Consider the following 17,332-nt stretch of genomic DNA (forward strand, 5'->3'; position numbering starts at 1 on the left):
TTTTGATGTTGTAGCTGGTCTAACAACTAACTTAATGAAACAATGCAGTCCACTAAAAATCAAACACCGACTGCTTCTGTTAATTATGTCACAAACATATAGTGGTGGAAAGTACGTTTATGTATTGTACTTACGTACAGGTTTGAAGTTTTTATAATTTTGTACTTGAGTTTTTTTTTTATTTTCTGCTATTTTTCACTTTCAGAATCCATTTATGAAACAGGATGCATTGGTACAGATTAAACTAAAATCAGCTCCACCTTCACCAGCTACAACATTAAAAGGCTTCTTTTTTAGTGCATCAGTAATAATAATCCAATCATACAATGGGCCTACTAATTACATTCAGTGGCCGCTTATTGGGTACACCTGTACAATCTGATGCCATCTAAAACAACTGTTATGATGACTTATGATGCCAATAATGTTCAGGGTTTTTTTTTTTTTTTTTGAAATAACGTGTATGCTGGATGGACCTTAAAGTAGGATATATGTTTGTCAGCCTAAAGCCACGAATAAACTATTTTTAATATAAAAGTGGTTAAAGTGAGTGAAAGTGTAGTTGCTATGTCGCCTACGGTTACTGTTTTCTTGACAACAACGCCTCCTGGTGTCCGTGGGGGGGAACCGAACCGGCCAACACTGTACAGCACCAGTTTGAAGATGGCGGAGGGTGAACTGAACGTGGACAGCCTCATCTCTCGGCTCCTGGAAGGTGAACAACTTTAACACAGTCTGTAACGTTGAACAGAGTTAGCGGTTAGGCATCGCCGAGCCTGCTGTCAGATTTATTCTGTAACTGCCGCGGTTGCTTCGGAAAACGCAGGAAAGGGTTAGCTAGTAGGGCTAACATCAGCCAATCGTAACGGTGTATCCCCTGCTAGCTCTGGTAAACGTTACCGTTAGCTGGCCGTGTTTATAAACACTGTCAGCGGTAAACGCCTACATTTCTCGGTTTTCTTAGTATTCGCTATGTTACCTTTGGCAAACAGTTTTACCTTGACGTGGTTATTACCTTAGTGTTTAATTAAACTTTCTGCGTTATGTTTTTTTTTTTGTTTGCTTGTTTTTGGCTGTATTCTGGGTCATTATTTTTTCCAAATTATTTACGACTGGTATGTATCGAGAATGAGGGGCTGGGACGTTTTTTCCTGTTCGGTACAACGTTAAAATAAAACCTACAATCATTTCCCATGGTGTTAACGCTTGAATCGATCACGTAAGTTAAGTGAATATATATATTTTTAACAAGGCATTAGGACTGATTTTCAGCAGAGCCGCTGCCCTTGACACGGTTAATTTTTGCCCAACAACCGCGGTGCTGAGAGTTGTCGTTGTTGTATACTCTTCAATTTCCAATGGTGACCTGGTTAATGTCACATTGTTGGGAAGAGGACTCTCTTGACAGATAAATCAGCTGTAGAAAATAGGCCTACATTGAAGATTAAAACACAAATAGACAGCTAACCCTTTCCTCTGATATTTAATATCTTTATCACTACATCCTGGACAAATTTGACTTGTAAGGTAGTATGGATTTCGTGAGGCCATTTTACCCTGTGTTGCTCACTCCTTACTGGGTTTTGTAGGTGTGATTTAGTGGGCAGGTGGCTCTGATTCAGTGCACTCACGCACACAGGGCCCATGATGCACAAACATTCACTGTAAATATGTCAGTACAGGTGAATAACAAAGCACACGTTTAGGACACTGGAAAATTAGAATAGGTAGAAGAACTACTGTGTGCCTCTTTGACATGTTCACAAAAATGTTCATATTTACAGGTTAAACTGATCATCCTGTATTGCTGTGTTCACATTCACATTATAGCTTTTGTATGAGGTAAAGCAAAGGGATTTTGTTGGTGTTTGAGGACCAGATTTTGGATTTGGCAGAGAGAGCGATGTGCAAAACTCTTTTTGTGTCGGCCATCAGAGAAGGCGGGGGAGTTTTCTGTTCCCCCGTGAGATGTCCTTTGAGTCAGACCAGACCACTAAGGCAAATTCATCTGTCCTTGGCATACTTTCCACCAGTATCTGTGACTCTGGTGGAGATGAAACACTATGCCGGCACAGAAATGCTAAGATTTTGTATTTATAATTATTGCTGGAAATTGCTGTCACACTGCAACTGCCTTGTGTTTCTTGCGGTTCCATTTTAAATGAGTTAACGTAGCTACCACATGGAAAAATTAATTGGGAAAGATCAGAAAAAATAAATGATACCGTTTCTTCACAGCCTGCAATCAATCTCTTGCCCATTTTCCACTCTCAACTGTGAAACAAAATGACATCTGTAGTGTTACACAATCGTAATCATCAGTCATCTGATGGTTTGCGGTAATTGGTATTTTAGAGCTAGTGACTGCGACTTGTGGCTTGCCCTTTTTCTCACCTAGGAAGCGCACACTGCAATTCCCTCGGCACTCAGCTCGGACTGCACTGACTTGTTGATTGTGCTGCTCATATTTTTAATACAAGTTTTACTTGGGATTGGCGTCTTTCATAAGTGGTCAGTTTTGTCGTGGCCTTGTTGGTGTAAAATATCTTTTTACACACCAATAAAGCAAGTGACTGCATACGAGTAATTGATTTGGATGTTATCGTCAACAGATGTCAGCAACTATTTTTGATAATCAATGTCTTGTTTGAGTCAACTTTTTCAAGAAAAAATACCAAATAATCCCTAGCTCTATTGTCTCTAGTTTGAGGATTTGCTGTCTGTCTTTGTCTTATATGACAGTAAATTAGTAGTTTTGGGGGTTTTGGACTGTTGATTGGACAAAACAAGTTGTTTGAAGATGTTAAATTGTGCCTTCATGAAATTGTAACAGGCATTTTTCACTATTTTCTGACATTTTATGGACCAAATGATTAATCAGGAAAATAATGGACAGGTTAATTGATAATGAAAATAATCACCATAGCCCTAGAATGCACTCTGCAACTTACCTCAGACAAAAACCAGGCTTTGAAATAAGGTTGTACGTTTCATTTTTGTCTTGTTTGTTTTCTCAGTATCTTGCTCTACGTTTGTGTGCCCCCATTAATAAGATAATCATTTTATTAGCTTTACACGGCTTTGAACAAAGTTTTGTCTGCTTTTCATGGGCATAATATAGCTGTAGATATAACAAAACCAGTTTTAGTCTGAAACACATTCATTAGTATTTTCTGATGTTCAGCAAAGATATACCATATCAAGAGACTAATAATTCTTCAGTGCTAAGTTTCTAAACTGGACAATTTGAAAGGCCTTAAGCCTTTATTCTGCAGCCCAATATCACACATTAGTTTACTGTATGTTTTGCTGTCTGAGAAAATGCAGTCTTGAGGAAAAGCCAAGTGTCAGTGAGAGTGCTTATTCATTGGAATTAAAACTTAGGACACACTGTGTCACTTTCTCCAGACTCGTGTACAGTCACACAATTTTACACACACACACACACACACACACACACACACACACACACACACACACACACATAAACAGTGATTTGGTTTCTGACGGTGGCAAATCCTTGTCATTGCTTCATTTTAGCCTTTGCCCCTCAATGTTCTTAAGAACGTAATCTCTTTTAAAAGTGCCAGCCTGCAGAAGTGCAAACACTGAAAGGTTCAGTGTTAAAGCCTAGCATCCTAAGCATCCAAGCTTAACTCACTCGGCTCTGATGAGGCCTGGCCGTTGACTGAAGAGCCCTACTTCTGCAATTTCATGCTTCACACCGTGCTCAGCCCATGGGTATAGCAGTGCAGATACAGTAGATGGATGATAGAGAAAATCGACGGTATAAAGGAACAGTTAATTGACGTTGGTGGAGCCCTAGAATAGTTTTTGGCACAAAGATTCACCGTCTGTGATGATCCATATTCCTCTGGTTCACTCTCTTCTCTCACATTTGGTTGGATTACATGACTAATGTAACAGTGAGGGAGTCTTGAGTACACTGTGTAAGTAGCGTGTTTGTGCGCACGTGTGTGTTTATGTATGCACAAAAATGCATTCATTGAGCTTTGGGAATTCTTCAACAATACACCAGTTAATCCATTTTAAACTGCTCCCCATTTAGCCATTTTTTAAAATTTGTCATCCTTTAAGGAAACAAAAAGGAAAGGAAGATAAGGGTTAAAGGAAAATCCCTCTCCGACTCATACACATTTGTTTCACCAGGCTCATCTTCCTTTAATCAGTGTCAAGCTTTAAGGCAATACCAAAATGGCTAGTTATTACATAATTCCTCAGTCCAGGATTTGTTCATCGCTTTCATTTCCATCGTCAATTGTTCATCTTCACGTAGTGCTTTGATTTGCTTTTTGTGATGTCAAACTAGGACTCAAGTTAAAGGAGCTATGTAAATGGAGTTCAATTACCATTTACTATTTGTGTATAATTAAAGTGACAAGGAACAATTGATCCTTTTATATTAGTTTTATATTACCATTCTTCACCCTGTTATTTATTTGCATTTCAGCTTGTCATTTACAATTAGCGCTAGTCTGTTTTTGTGTAGCTGTAATGTCATATGACTGTGTTCTCTTTTGATGAAATCTTAAAAAGACATTGCACTAACCAGGCTGTCCAAAACTGAAATAAAACACAAATATTTCACAAAAATTTCAGACACAGATTTTTTAAACTAAATGAGTCTTTAACTCTAGTCATATATTCTGGCCTCCAGGTAATATGACGAGGAAGCAGATATTATACAGTATATATTCTCACTTTTCATGTCTCTGACTATTTCAACTGCTGACTGTAGCCAACGTTTGCAATTCTCACTCCTCTTTTCATTGGTATAAGAAAAAAATCTGCACCCAGAGATGTGGCAGAACCCCAGAGAGTAGGCTTAAGCTAAAAGTGCAACTACACAGCCAATAAACCCACACTACTGCTGAAGATGCAAGCTGCTCTAGTCTAAGCAGTGGGTTTCTTAAGTATGGCTGAGACTTAGCAGCTATAAGCTACAGAATCGTTACTACCACAGCTCATCAGATTTTAAGATCGCTTTGTGGTTTCACCACAACTGTTTTTTTTCCCCCCGTTGGGTGAAAAATTATTCCGTTGTGGCCTCATTCTGATGAACTTTGTGGTTTTGGGGGTTCCCACATTTGCTGCATTAACACTTACAATGATGATAGCAATTGATAGCAGTGACAGTGCCCTTTCTTTCCTCTCTAGTGCGGGGATGTCGCCCTGGGAAGATAGTCCAGATGACCGAAGCAGAGGTGCGGGGCCTCTGCATCAAATCCAGGGAGATCTTCCTCAGCCAGCCCATCCTGCTGGAGCTTGAGGCGCCCCTGAAGATCTGTGGTCAGTGTTTTATATTTCTACTCTTGTTTTAAGTCATTTTCTCACCACCTCATGCTTATTTTTGCTCATTTACCTGCTTTTCCATCTTTCTTTCACTCTTTTGTTACCCTCTGTTACATTTCCTTTAAAGCACTTCTAAATTGAGAGGTTTACAACCAGAGGGAGGAAAATTAGAAGCATAATCTGAAAATAACTACTTAAAAAAAAGAAAAAAAATACCAGTGTCAAAAAAAATAAGCCAAATACTGTCATGAGTCCTGAAAATGAGTGCAGTGCCACAGTGTAATTACCTTTATTATTACTTGAATTTACATACTGTACTTCAAGTGAGTAATTAATCATATGAAAGGTAATGACAGGCTATAGTATAGATAAGAAATGGCCATGCCTACAAAATTTGCACCAAATTCAAAAGCCTGTTCACTTTTTATAAGCATAACTATATATTATATTACATTACATTACATTACATTACATTATATTATATTATATTATATATATATGTGTGTGTGTGTGTGTGTGTGTGTGTGTGTGTGTGTGTGTGTGTATATATATATATATATATATATAATGTGTGTGTATATATATATATATATATATATACACATACATATAAAAATATATTTGCTTTTTCTGTGGTCCAATAATTGATTTTATAAGCACCTTACACAGTTTGTATTTTTGCCTATAACCCTTGAATTAATAATCTTAATTTTTAAAGAGCAGCTCATACAGAAGGCTACATGCTGACTCTGAAGGGTCGGGTGCACAAGTGGCAAACTCCCACTCTGCAGAGCACAGCCTGGTTTGCACAGCCCAGAGCAGCAATCTATTTCTTTGACGCAGAGTTTACTTATGTAACCAGACGGGATAACACTGCCTCAGCCTGGGTCATATATTAAGCCACTGTTACTCTCTTGACTTGACTGCTCTGTGTATGTTACAGGATACATGTAGGGGAATTGAAAACATATATACAGATTGTGTATCACTGTCTTACACACATTACATAGACAAACCGAAGTAGAGCAAAGAACCACAAATTCGTAAGTTAGCTCCTTCTCAACAGTTGAAATAGCTACCACTATCACTATCTCTCATTGGCTTCTGCCCATCTCAGCGCACTCCCACATGCTTTATCTCTTCCTTCAGTGTAATGCTGCAACTGCAGACAACAGCTGACTAAAATATGTGCCAGTCCTTGAAAATACAGTACACAAGCTCATACACTGTATATGCTCAGGCGTACACATAGTTCATTTGTGGCTGTCCTCATATCAGTTTCTTCCCACACACAATTTACTTTGTTTGATTGTTGTTATTTAGGCCTCGGATTGTATCAACCTCCGATGGCAGTAATTGTATGTTAAGTGAGAAACGTGGTAATGGGAAGCAGGAATTTTATGAAGTCTTATTGATTTTGTTACTCACCAGAATTAATTTTGCGAGATGTGTCTGACACTACAACGATCAGAATTACTGGTTTTAAAGGCCTTCAATGCCTCCATCTGTGTAGACCTAACCTTGGCACGTTACTCTAAAATATGCATGAGTTTGAGGCGGTTTAATTTGTCACTGTGTGAAATTTCTTTGTCCCTCTTTTACTTTCTTTATTCTGTTGCTGCTGCTTCTAACCCCAGGCTGATTACTTGCCTTTAACCCACGGCTGTGGTGGCAGATTTACGGAGCACCAGCACTGACTATAAAGACCTAAAAGTGAATGTCTTTAATTATTTACTAAGGTCACATGGATCAGGTTCTGCACTTACTCTCTCTCACCTGTTAACTTTAATGCCAGTGGTACAATTTTGTCACTGGCTTCTTTGATACTGTTTGATTTTATCATTTATTTGAACAAAATAATATAAATTTGGAGCTTTCAATTCAGTGTTGTTGACAATGAATCTCCTTGTGCAATGACATGAATAATAATAATCAAACCCTCATTGTGAGGACATGTTAGATAGTAATTTGGCCACTAAAATAATCTAGACTGATGAACAGCACCCTGTAATCACAGTCCTCGACAGAATTATGAAGCCATTGCATGTTAACGATACTAGGACCTCAGTGATTTAGATGAAAATGTAATGGATTTGTTAGCCTGTTGAATTAGCTGAAGAACATACACAAGTATGGCTGCTATGTTGTTACTGTTTATGTGCAGGTTTGCATTCTATAGTAAAATTTATCATACATTTTCAAACTCCCAGCAGTGTTAGGTCTGAATTTAGTAGGATGCCTTTAATTATTGACTACAAGTGCTGACTGAAAAGTAGCACAAACAGTTCATAGATTGAAGAGAAGGAGAGGAAAACATTGTAGAATGCACTATGATATTTTCAAATGCAAACGTAAAAGGATTGGTTCATAATTTTTCAACTCTGTCTGCAGACACTTGCCAGGTGTCCACATGGACACTGAAACAGGTTTTGCATGCTGTATTCATTCCTCCTGCTCATACTTGCCCTTAAGAGATCCCTTCCTAATGTGTTTTTAATGAAAGTGATGGGAGACAAAAATCCACGATCATCCTTCCGTGACAAAATGTATTCCAAAGTTTATCTGAAGGTAGTATGAGGCTTCAGCAGTCGGACTGAAACAAATCAAGTAGTTATAAAATAGTTATTTTATATATAGTAGTTATAAAAAATTAATTTCTGTATAGAAAATTCCCAGAATGAGGCCTGTGGATTTTGTCCCCCATCACTTCCACTGAAACCACTTTTTGGAGGGATCTTTTAATAGCCAGTATGAACAGGAGGAATAATTAGAGCAAGGAACTGATCATATTGGCTTGGGTACAGACTTGAAAACTTGTAAACTCATTCTTGAATTAATAAGTCTCTTATTTTCTTGACCTAAATTATCTTTCGGAGCCTGTCAGAGAGGCTGAAACTAGATTATTTCCACGCACTGATCATAGAAGTTGTTACTTCCCAGAATTTGACAGTCAGTTTCACTGTTTTACCAGACAACTAGATGTTATTCTAAGAAAAATGAGCTGACCATTCATCTTCTGATATGTTTGTTGACTGTGAGAAAGCTCTGACAGTAGGTTTCCTGCATCTCATTTGTTATGTAGGACTATTAACATCTTGTCCTACATAACAGAATCAGATGCAGGAGCCTTACAGTAACGACTATGCTATATCTAGAATGAAATATTTCAATCCTAAAATACCTCAAACAGTAAATATCTACCAGTTGTTGGAGATGATGATATAAAATTAATATAACTACATTAGCCATTTTTTTAGTAAAATATTGCTGGTAACCTGTATTAGTTTCTCAACCTGAGGTAATTTCTGTCAGTTGTTTACATTTCACATTGTTATATAAGGCCTTTGAGCATAGGTGCACATTTATTGTTGTTTTTGCCTTTTTTTCTTTCAATTTGATATTTGTTCTTTCAGTTGTTGTACTGTATGTGTCTATAAGGTGATATTCTGACCTTGCTATAAATGGTGCTCTGTTTTTAAGTTCCAAATAACACTGGAAATACAATACTGCATACATAATATTTTTTAAATATAGTATATAAAATTTTTGTACAGTTTTTTTATGAACACTGGCCTGTTTTTGTTGTTGTTTGAAGTGAATCCTTTGTCATTTGAAAATAATTTTAATGCAAGTGTCATGCCAGCTAGAACAGCAAAGACAGACATTTATAAGACAGTTATGGATAATCAGCAGTTTGCTGAGTGTTTTTGTGTTTATCCGTTGTTTTCATTTTTGAAATGTACTCTGAGCAGTATTATTTAGTGTTCCAGCTGATGACTACATAAGGTCATGCGACAGCATGCTTGATTATGGCTTTATTACTTGAATACCGGTGTCCTTATGCTTTGCTAATATAATGGCCATTACGTTGTGCAGACATAGGCATTGTTTTGTTTTATTGTTTATTTAATTATTACTTATTTGATTTCCCTATTAGCCTGTTCTTTCGGTACATATCAGCAATTCAGTATGAATATAAATATTTCCTATATTTTGCCATGAATATCCATTTATCTAACACACATGGGTGGCATAAGACACGCTTTTGTGCACTTTTGTTATTGTAGAGCTGTGTTATGACCCTCGCTTTTATATTGTGTTGTGTTCTCAGACAAATCTGCTCATGTATAACACTGACCTCAAGTTCAGTGCTGCTTTTGTTTTTTTTTAGCTTTCCACCTTTTGCTCTGCTTTTTAAACCCTAAATCTCTGTGCTGCTATTCTTGGACTGTTTTGATTCTGCAGAGGCACTGCTGAGTAAACAATTCACTGCCGTCCTACAATTCCTTGTGAGATGGCAGGCGGGGGGGCGCTACCCAATAGAAAGCCAGTCTTGGTGAAGCTCACAAATTCATGTACACAGCAGTAACCTAGAATGCGCTAGTTCATGCAACAGCTCTTAGTGTGAAGTCGATAATAGTTTTCTGGGGGCAGAAATTTTCAAACAAACTGACAGCCAATCAAATCCTGGCTGCTAAATCTTTCCAAGTGAGAAGGAGAAATAACAACAAAAGCAATAGACTGAAAATGGCAACAAAGCCGAGAAATAATTTGGTATGCCATGACTTAAAGAGCATTACTTTATAATGCAGTTTATCCACGTGTTACTACAGAGCCACAGCTCCGCTGAAGTTAGCTGTCCTCTTACAAAGTTCACTCACCTCCAACTGTCACTGCAGATGTTACAGTTCTATGCTGCCATGTGTCTGCATCTACCGTTTTACCCAAATGTGGCTTTGTTCCTACATTTCCTGCAGCATGAATGAACAAGGCTAACTCTTTATTGCTTCATGTCCATTTCTGTTTTGGTGCAGGCACAAGCGGGAATTATTGTTCTCTATGCGATGTCGTCTCTGTTTACTCAGTCCTGTGTATTTACTCTGTTGTGCATGTTCTCACTGCCAAGACTAAAAAAATCTGTGCTGATCAAAGTCAGTGTATTCATGTTTTTTTATGAATTATTTTTCTAGGTTTAGGAACTTCACGGGTCTTTTCCCAGCTTTAGTTAGATTAGCACAATGAAGACTTAAGCTGTTACATATACCCAAAGCAAGAATAATAAAGATATGACTAGTTTTGCTATTGTGGCAGACTAACATTCAAATTACATTAACAGGAACACAAAAAAGTGCGATAATCGTTGGCCATAAAACTGAAATCTGACAAAAACAAAATAATTCTTGTTTTGGTCAAATACTCAAGACACATGGGATCCCCACTCCCCATGGGATCACTCTCCTATGCTACCATAACCAGTATTTGCATCAAAACCAAGATGGCAAGCTGGGGCTGCGTGTCCAGGGCAAAGAAAAAATGATTGATGGTGAAGAACAAACCCATTGGCTAAGCACAAGATGACCTCTGAGTATAAGACAGAGCTAGACTTCAAACATTAAGAACTATTCATTTAATCATTCATTTGCACAGAAAAGTGTGCTTTTACATGCCTTCCTTAGACACAGGCAAAAATAAAAAGGGGCCTGTAGCCCTATAGGTTTGTCGCCAGTTGTGGTTTGTGTTTTGATGAACTAGGCACCATGAATTACAAAAAACTATGCCAGCCACTCTCATGACTCCAGCATAAAAGTTGCAATTTTTATTGTTTATTTTAATCTCAGGGCCAGACAGCTGCACAGCTTAACAAGATCTATTTCATTTTAATTTGTATTGGTACAAACTTGTAATGAAGCATTGCCATAAAAAGAGTGTGGCACATGAATATGCTTTCCATTTTGGTCACAATAAAACCTGTTATTATTGTCCTGGCTGTTCCGGTGAGGCTCTCTGCAGTTATCTGTGTCTGGAGCACTAAACCCAAATTAGAGCAGCTCTTAAGTTGATGCAAGAGGATATAAAAGGAAGCAGGTCTTGGCTAGGTGATGACGTGAGGCTCCCCTGCAGAGATCCTGTGCTTTGGTGAGAGCACCTGCTCCAGCTCATCACTGCCTGACTGATGTCAAAGAGAGGAGACGGTGACCCTGAATCCTGGGAGAGCTGTTAAAATTAAAGTTAGTTTCTGTGGATGTGCGTCCTTTATTTTTGTGATTAGCCTGGATTGTAAGTGTTCTTTCCCTCGCTAGCTCATTTCCCATGGGCCACGGCATTGATATGGTGGCACCTGTAATAGCTCATTTTGTGTGTGCATCCATTCGCTTGCCACTGCAGTCCCAGTAAAGCATAGCCACAGTCATATATCCCCACCAGCCTACACGTTTGGCTGTGTACTTAAAATCAAAAAAGCTTCAGAGAGAGAGAGAGAGAAGTTGGTGTGTGTGGGAGTGAATATGTGGTTTAGAGATAGAGAAACTAAAAACATTTGCCTTTGTGTTAACTCCTGCAGTTGCTTTGACAATATTCAAGCATCTTTTCTCTACATCTTAATCTTTTCTATCTCCACAAACTGCATCACCACTCTTGTTAATAATCTCTTCCCTTTCACTCAACTATCTTAAATTTTACTCAACACTTTCCTCTCTAAGTTGCTCCCCCTTCTGTCCTTCTGACTGCACCTACAGTAAATTGTCGGATTAACATCCTCTCCTCAGGTGATATCCATGGGCAGTACACAGATCTGCTGAGGCTGTTTGAGTATGGTGGCTTCCCTCCAGAGGCAAACTACCTTTTCCTGGGCGACTACGTGGACAGAGGGAAGCAGTCCCTAGAAACCATCTGCCTTCTGTTGGCCTACAAGATCAAATACCCAGAGAACTTCTTCCTGCTCAGGGGCAACCACGAGTGTGCTTCCATTAACCGCATCTACGGGTTCTACGATGAGTGTGGGTGGAAATAAACTCATCCTGCACACGAAACATCCCTGAAGTACGTACTGTATATAATCATGTTACTATAATGTTTGTTTGTCTGCTCCAACAGGTAAGCGCAGGTTCAACATTAAGTTGTGGAAGACCTTCACTGACTGCTTTAACTGCCTCCCCATTGCTGCTATTATTGATGAGAAGATCTTCTGCTGCCATGGAGGTGAGAGAGCTACTGTTTGCACTCATTTCTTGCCCTTCTCCCAGCTCTAAACATTGGCTTTTTTGATGGCCTTGTTCAAAATGTACAGTTAGGTACATAATTATTTGAACAGTGACACAGTTTTCATAATTTTGCCTCTGTACACAACCACAATGGATTTGAAACGAAGCCATCAATACGTGATTGAGGTGTAGAATTTCTGCTTTAATTCAAGGGGTTTAACAAAAATACTGCATTACCTGTTTAGGAAGTACAGCCTTTTTTATACTCAGGATCTCATTTTCAGGGGCTCAAAAGTAATTGGACAAACCAACATAATTATGAATATAAGGATTATTTTTAATACTTGAAAATCCTTACCAGTTAATGACTGCCTGAAGTCTGAAACCCATGGATGTCACCAAATGCTGTGTTTCCTCCATTGAGATCCTTTGCCAGGCCTTTACTGCAGCCACGTTCAGTTGCTGCTTGTCTGGGGGTCTTCCTGCCCTTAGTTTTGTCTTGAAAAAAAGCATTGAGAGTTCCCATGAACAGCTACCAAATGCAAATTCAACACTCGGAATCAACTCCAGACCTTTTATCTGATTAATCTGTCATGAAGTAACGAGGGAACAGGCCATACCTGGCCATGAAACTGATTGTTGGTAAATTGTCCAATTATTTTTAAGCCTTTGAAAATGAAATGGTTTCACTGTCCAAATAATTATGCACCTAACTGTATTTGTTGTAACTCCGATCAAAAGTAACCTCTTTATTTTCTGTTTCAGGGCTTTCGCCTGATTTGCAGTCCATGGAGCAGATTCGCAGGATCATGAGGCCGACAGATGTGCCTGATACAGGTACTGTGCGTGTGTACGTACTTAGGTGCATGCTCATCCTTGAAACTGAACATGTTCCCTTCATCTGGATTTCTCCCTGGAATTCTAAGTTTACCTTTGAATGAAGACACCCCGCCTCTCCCTTTCCTGAGTGAACAACTATTACATCAGTAGATCTTCGGTGTTACATCAGCAAAGTCTTGCTCCCCGTTGTCTGTCTATGCTCTTCTTTGAACTCCTTCCTGGATTATGTGACCCTCTTTTCTCCTTCTCTCCTCTCCCGGTGTGTCTCTCAGGCCTGCTGTGTGACCTGTTGTGGTCAGACCCAGATAAGGATGTACAAGGCTGGGGAGAGAACGACCGCGGGGTCTCCTTCACCTTCGGGGCCGACGTGGTCAGCAAGTTCCTCAACCGCCATGACCTGGACCTTATCTGCAGAGCCCACCAGGTAATTATGAAGGGAATTAAAGTAGAGAGACTGGATATGGAGTGTAAGGAAGCAAACTGCAAGCAACTTTTTTTTTTTTTTTAGGGACTTAAAATTGGTTGGCCATGCACTTTAATGATAACTCACCTCCATTATATTGTGTCTCTTTGGTACAAGTAATTACTGTGACTGGTAAAAATACACTGACCCCTAAGCTAAACCACATATAATAAACCTGGTGCAACTGTGTAGCCCCCAATTTCTTACTCTGATTTCATCTATTTTTTTCCCATGTATCATTTATTTAAACTTTGTTTAGCACTGTGTTTTTTTTGCTTATTTATAATGGAAAATAAATCAAATGACAAGATACTGTTTTCATTTGTAACAGATAAATAACCAAACACAGTGAATTATCAGAATTGGAATTTATAACTTTTCTGTTAATTGTTGAAACAAGTGAACAACTAGCACAAGAGCACTAGCTGCAGCTATTTTGGCTCAGCGTTGGGTTTTTCATGTTGATTCAGCTGTAGGTGGTTTTGTACACTCAACCTTGATAGCTAAGTTGGATTCTGAAACTAGCTGAAGATCTGTTTCTTAGTATTGATCACTGTAGGCGTTGGAATAATGTCATGTGTCTTCTAACAGGTTGTGGAGGATGGATATGAGTTCTTTGCCAAACGCCAACTGGTCACACTTTTCTCCGCTCCAAACTACTGCGGGGAGTTTGACAATGCAGGCGGCATGATGAGCGTCGATGAATCCCTCATGTGCTCCTTCCAGGTAGTGTAAAAAAAAAAAACACGTGCACATTTATGCTAATTGCCTTTTGATATTGCACACATAATCTCAGAAACACTCGCACATACATCTTCTCTTTCTGTTTATCTGTGTTTGTGTGTTAAAGATCCTAAAGCCCTCAGAGAAGAAGGCCAAGTACCAGTATGGTGGTGTAAATTCTGGTCGGCCCGTCACCCCACCCCGCACCACCCAAGCCCCAAAGAAGAGGTGAACGTACAGCCTTGGCTCTCCCTCTCCCTCTTACCCTGTCCGTCCTTGGTCTGCCATCATGGCACCCCTGTAACTCCCCTGTATAGCAAAGATACGGGGCTTATCTAACTGCCCAAATCTTTCTCCCCTCTCTTCCCCACTCACCCAACCCCTACCCAACTCCACTGACAGCTCTTTTCTTAATGTGTATGTGTACATAAATTTGCTGTGACCAATCTGTTTTATTTTTTTGCCTGTTTGTTGGTATTTTTGATATTATTAACAAATAATCTTTTTGGTGGTTTTACTTCCAATTCCATTTGAGGTTTTCTGAGGTTCTGTGTCATGTATGGAAATGCCCTCTCTGTGTAGAGGGGCAGAGTGACTTAGTTATATGAATTCTTTTTCAGTTTAACAAAAACAAAATGGAGATTGAAAATCGTTTTGCCTTGACCTCTCAAAAAGCAGAGAGAATCCTTCCAGTGTACTTCAATGAGACTGAAATTTCCGTGCAGTGCTAAATCCGTTCACACAAATAACATCTCTTATATTCTAGTGTAACTGTTCAGACTCATTATAGCTTGTGCAGTGCACTTTGCGGTTGTCGTGCACAAGCACATTTTGTACATTTAACCATTGAAAAAGTGTACCTCCCTATGAGTAGCAAAGATTGTGAAGAGAGCGGTTTGAATGAAATATAGAGGCTAAATCAGATGCTACTGGCAGTGGACACGCTCTACCCGAAACACAATGCCCTCTGGACATCGATTCCTCCACTCTCTTATTTCTCACTGTGCCTCAACTCCACACCCACACAAAAAAAATGCCACTCTTCTAACACAGAGCTGATGTTGATATTTTCCTGGGTCTATTTATTATTTAGTCTCATCAAGATGATTTCCCCCTTATAATCCTGTTGATTTGTAGTGACAAATGCCAGCCGTGCTGCTCGCCCATCACCCAAACTGTTCAGGCACAGAATATGACAACTGGAGGAGTTGGGAGTGGGTGGCAGGACCAGCCGGTTTTGTTGTGTGATAGTGATGCCACCTGGTGTGCAAAGACAGTATTACAGTGCAAAGTAGCGCAAATCTGATGTAAATTTGAAACTAGAATGCTCAAGATGGGCTACGCATTACAATGCCTTTACAAAATATTGGTGGTAGCTCAGTTGTTATTCAGCAGACCAGCTCTTAGCCTGGTTAGCACTTCAGCTTCAGTCTACTGCAAATGCGATGCAGCTGACTTTTTCTGGAAAACAGTTGCCTCTTTTTTCTTTCTTTTTCTGTCTTTCTTTTTGCTCTTTGTGGTATTCTTCTTTCTGTTGTATTTCTCTGTTCTCTATTCACATTGTTTACTTTTTATTCACTTAATTTATTTCCTATTAATGATAATAAGAAAACAATGAGGTGTTACCAAAAGCTGTTTTGCAATTTGTACAAGTTTGTTTGAAAGTCTATAAATTCAATAAAATGGATGGAAACTAAAATTGATATGTCTTTTTATCTGATTTCTCTACATTAATGTTTGTCTTTATACTGAGACTCTCAAGAAACTGGAAACATTGCAAAGTTGCTCTTCCCTCTACACTTTTTTGTCTCAACATACAACCAATACCTTACACACTCCTATAGGCATGACATAGAAAGGACCCACCCAGGGGTAAAATCAGGTTATGCGACTGCAAGTTTATGTACAGTAATTACACCATACTCAGGTTAAAATAAGATCTCTTACTGTTAGAAATGATTGAAAAGCAGAGGAACTCAAAACGTTCCGCATCCGTCCTGAATACAACTGGAGGGTCAGTGGCAGGAGAAAACGTGCTCAGGTGGAGGTGGGACAAGATCCAAACATGGATGATTCACAGTCCAACTTATAGAAAGAGGAGAGTGCGGTAGACGATGCTCTCTGAGCTGAATGTGGATTTCTCATGGGAAAAGAATTGAGGGAGGAAGTAGTTACATTCAACTTAAATGTGGACTTTTAGTCCTTCCATAAAACAGGGTTATGGTATCTGTTAATTTAAGGTCTAACTAACCATGTCTGTGAAGCAGTCACACCATCGCCGTCATAAGACCTTGGGACGGAGATGGTCTGGTGGGATGGAGGCCTCCACTTCTCCTTCCTACGCCCAGAAGAGTTTTATAGCTGTGGTTCTTCCTTTGCAATGTGAGTCTGCCCAAGTACATAATGACAACTATGAAATATCATAAACAGAACATTGAAAAAACAAGACAAGGTCAAAACCTAGTATACGGCCGGACCGCCCTTTATCGGTTTGCTTCTCTCCCACTGCCTGAGCTCACATATACAGTAATTTAATGCAGCCGAATTCCCAATAAAGCTGTTTCTCATTGAAATGTTTTTCTGTTTCTGTTGTCAGACAAGGGAACAGGTACGAAATAGTGACCGAAACGCGGCCCGTTAAAGCTACGTGTTAACCAGCAGTCACTTCCAAGCCAATCTCCGAGCTGCCGCTCTGCACTGCCGAGAATCCGGATTTTTCTAACCGCTACGTCGTCTGACAAAACCCACCGCAGCCATGAGTTAAAGACAACGGCTGTGCTGTGATTTCGGCCATATTTACTTTTAAAATGTTCACTCAGAGAGAAAGAGGCTCCATCGTGTCTATGTAAGCTGCCGTGGGGTCAATTGAGTGTGTGTGTGCGCGTGTGTATGGGTGCAGTACACCATCCCAAACGGATGGGGGCGGCACCTATCCCTGTGCTTCAGTTAAACTTCCTCTGTGACTGTCGTTGACTGGACGGGGCGCAGCGCGTGATATCAGCTTAACATACAA

At 39.4% G+C, this 17,332-nt stretch overlaps 1 protein-coding gene across 1 annotated transcript; it reads left to right on the forward strand.

Annotated features, from left to right (window-relative positions):
• The first annotated feature begins 460 nt into the window (after positions 1-460).
• LOC120795095 (serine/threonine-protein phosphatase PP1-beta catalytic subunit-like) lies at positions 461-16,001 on the forward strand. The gene is made up of 8 exons (XM_040136627.1): positions 461-715; positions 5,179-5,310; positions 11,859-12,089; positions 12,187-12,291; positions 13,059-13,130; positions 13,406-13,557; positions 14,188-14,322; positions 14,447-16,001. The coding sequence occupies exons 1-8, from the start codon at positions 568-570 to the stop codon at positions 14,549-14,551; spliced, it is 1,080 nt and encodes a 359-aa protein (XP_039992561.1). The 5' UTR covers positions 461-567; the 3' UTR covers positions 14,552-16,001.
• The last annotated feature ends 1,331 nt before the right edge of the window (positions 16,002-17,332 follow it).

Source organism: Xiphias gladius, chromosome 10, assembly GCF_016859285.1.
Source record: "Xiphias gladius isolate SHS-SW01 ecotype Sanya breed wild chromosome 10, ASM1685928v1, whole genome shotgun sequence".
Taxonomy (NCBI): domain Eukaryota; kingdom Metazoa; phylum Chordata; class Actinopteri; order Istiophoriformes; family Xiphiidae; genus Xiphias; species Xiphias gladius.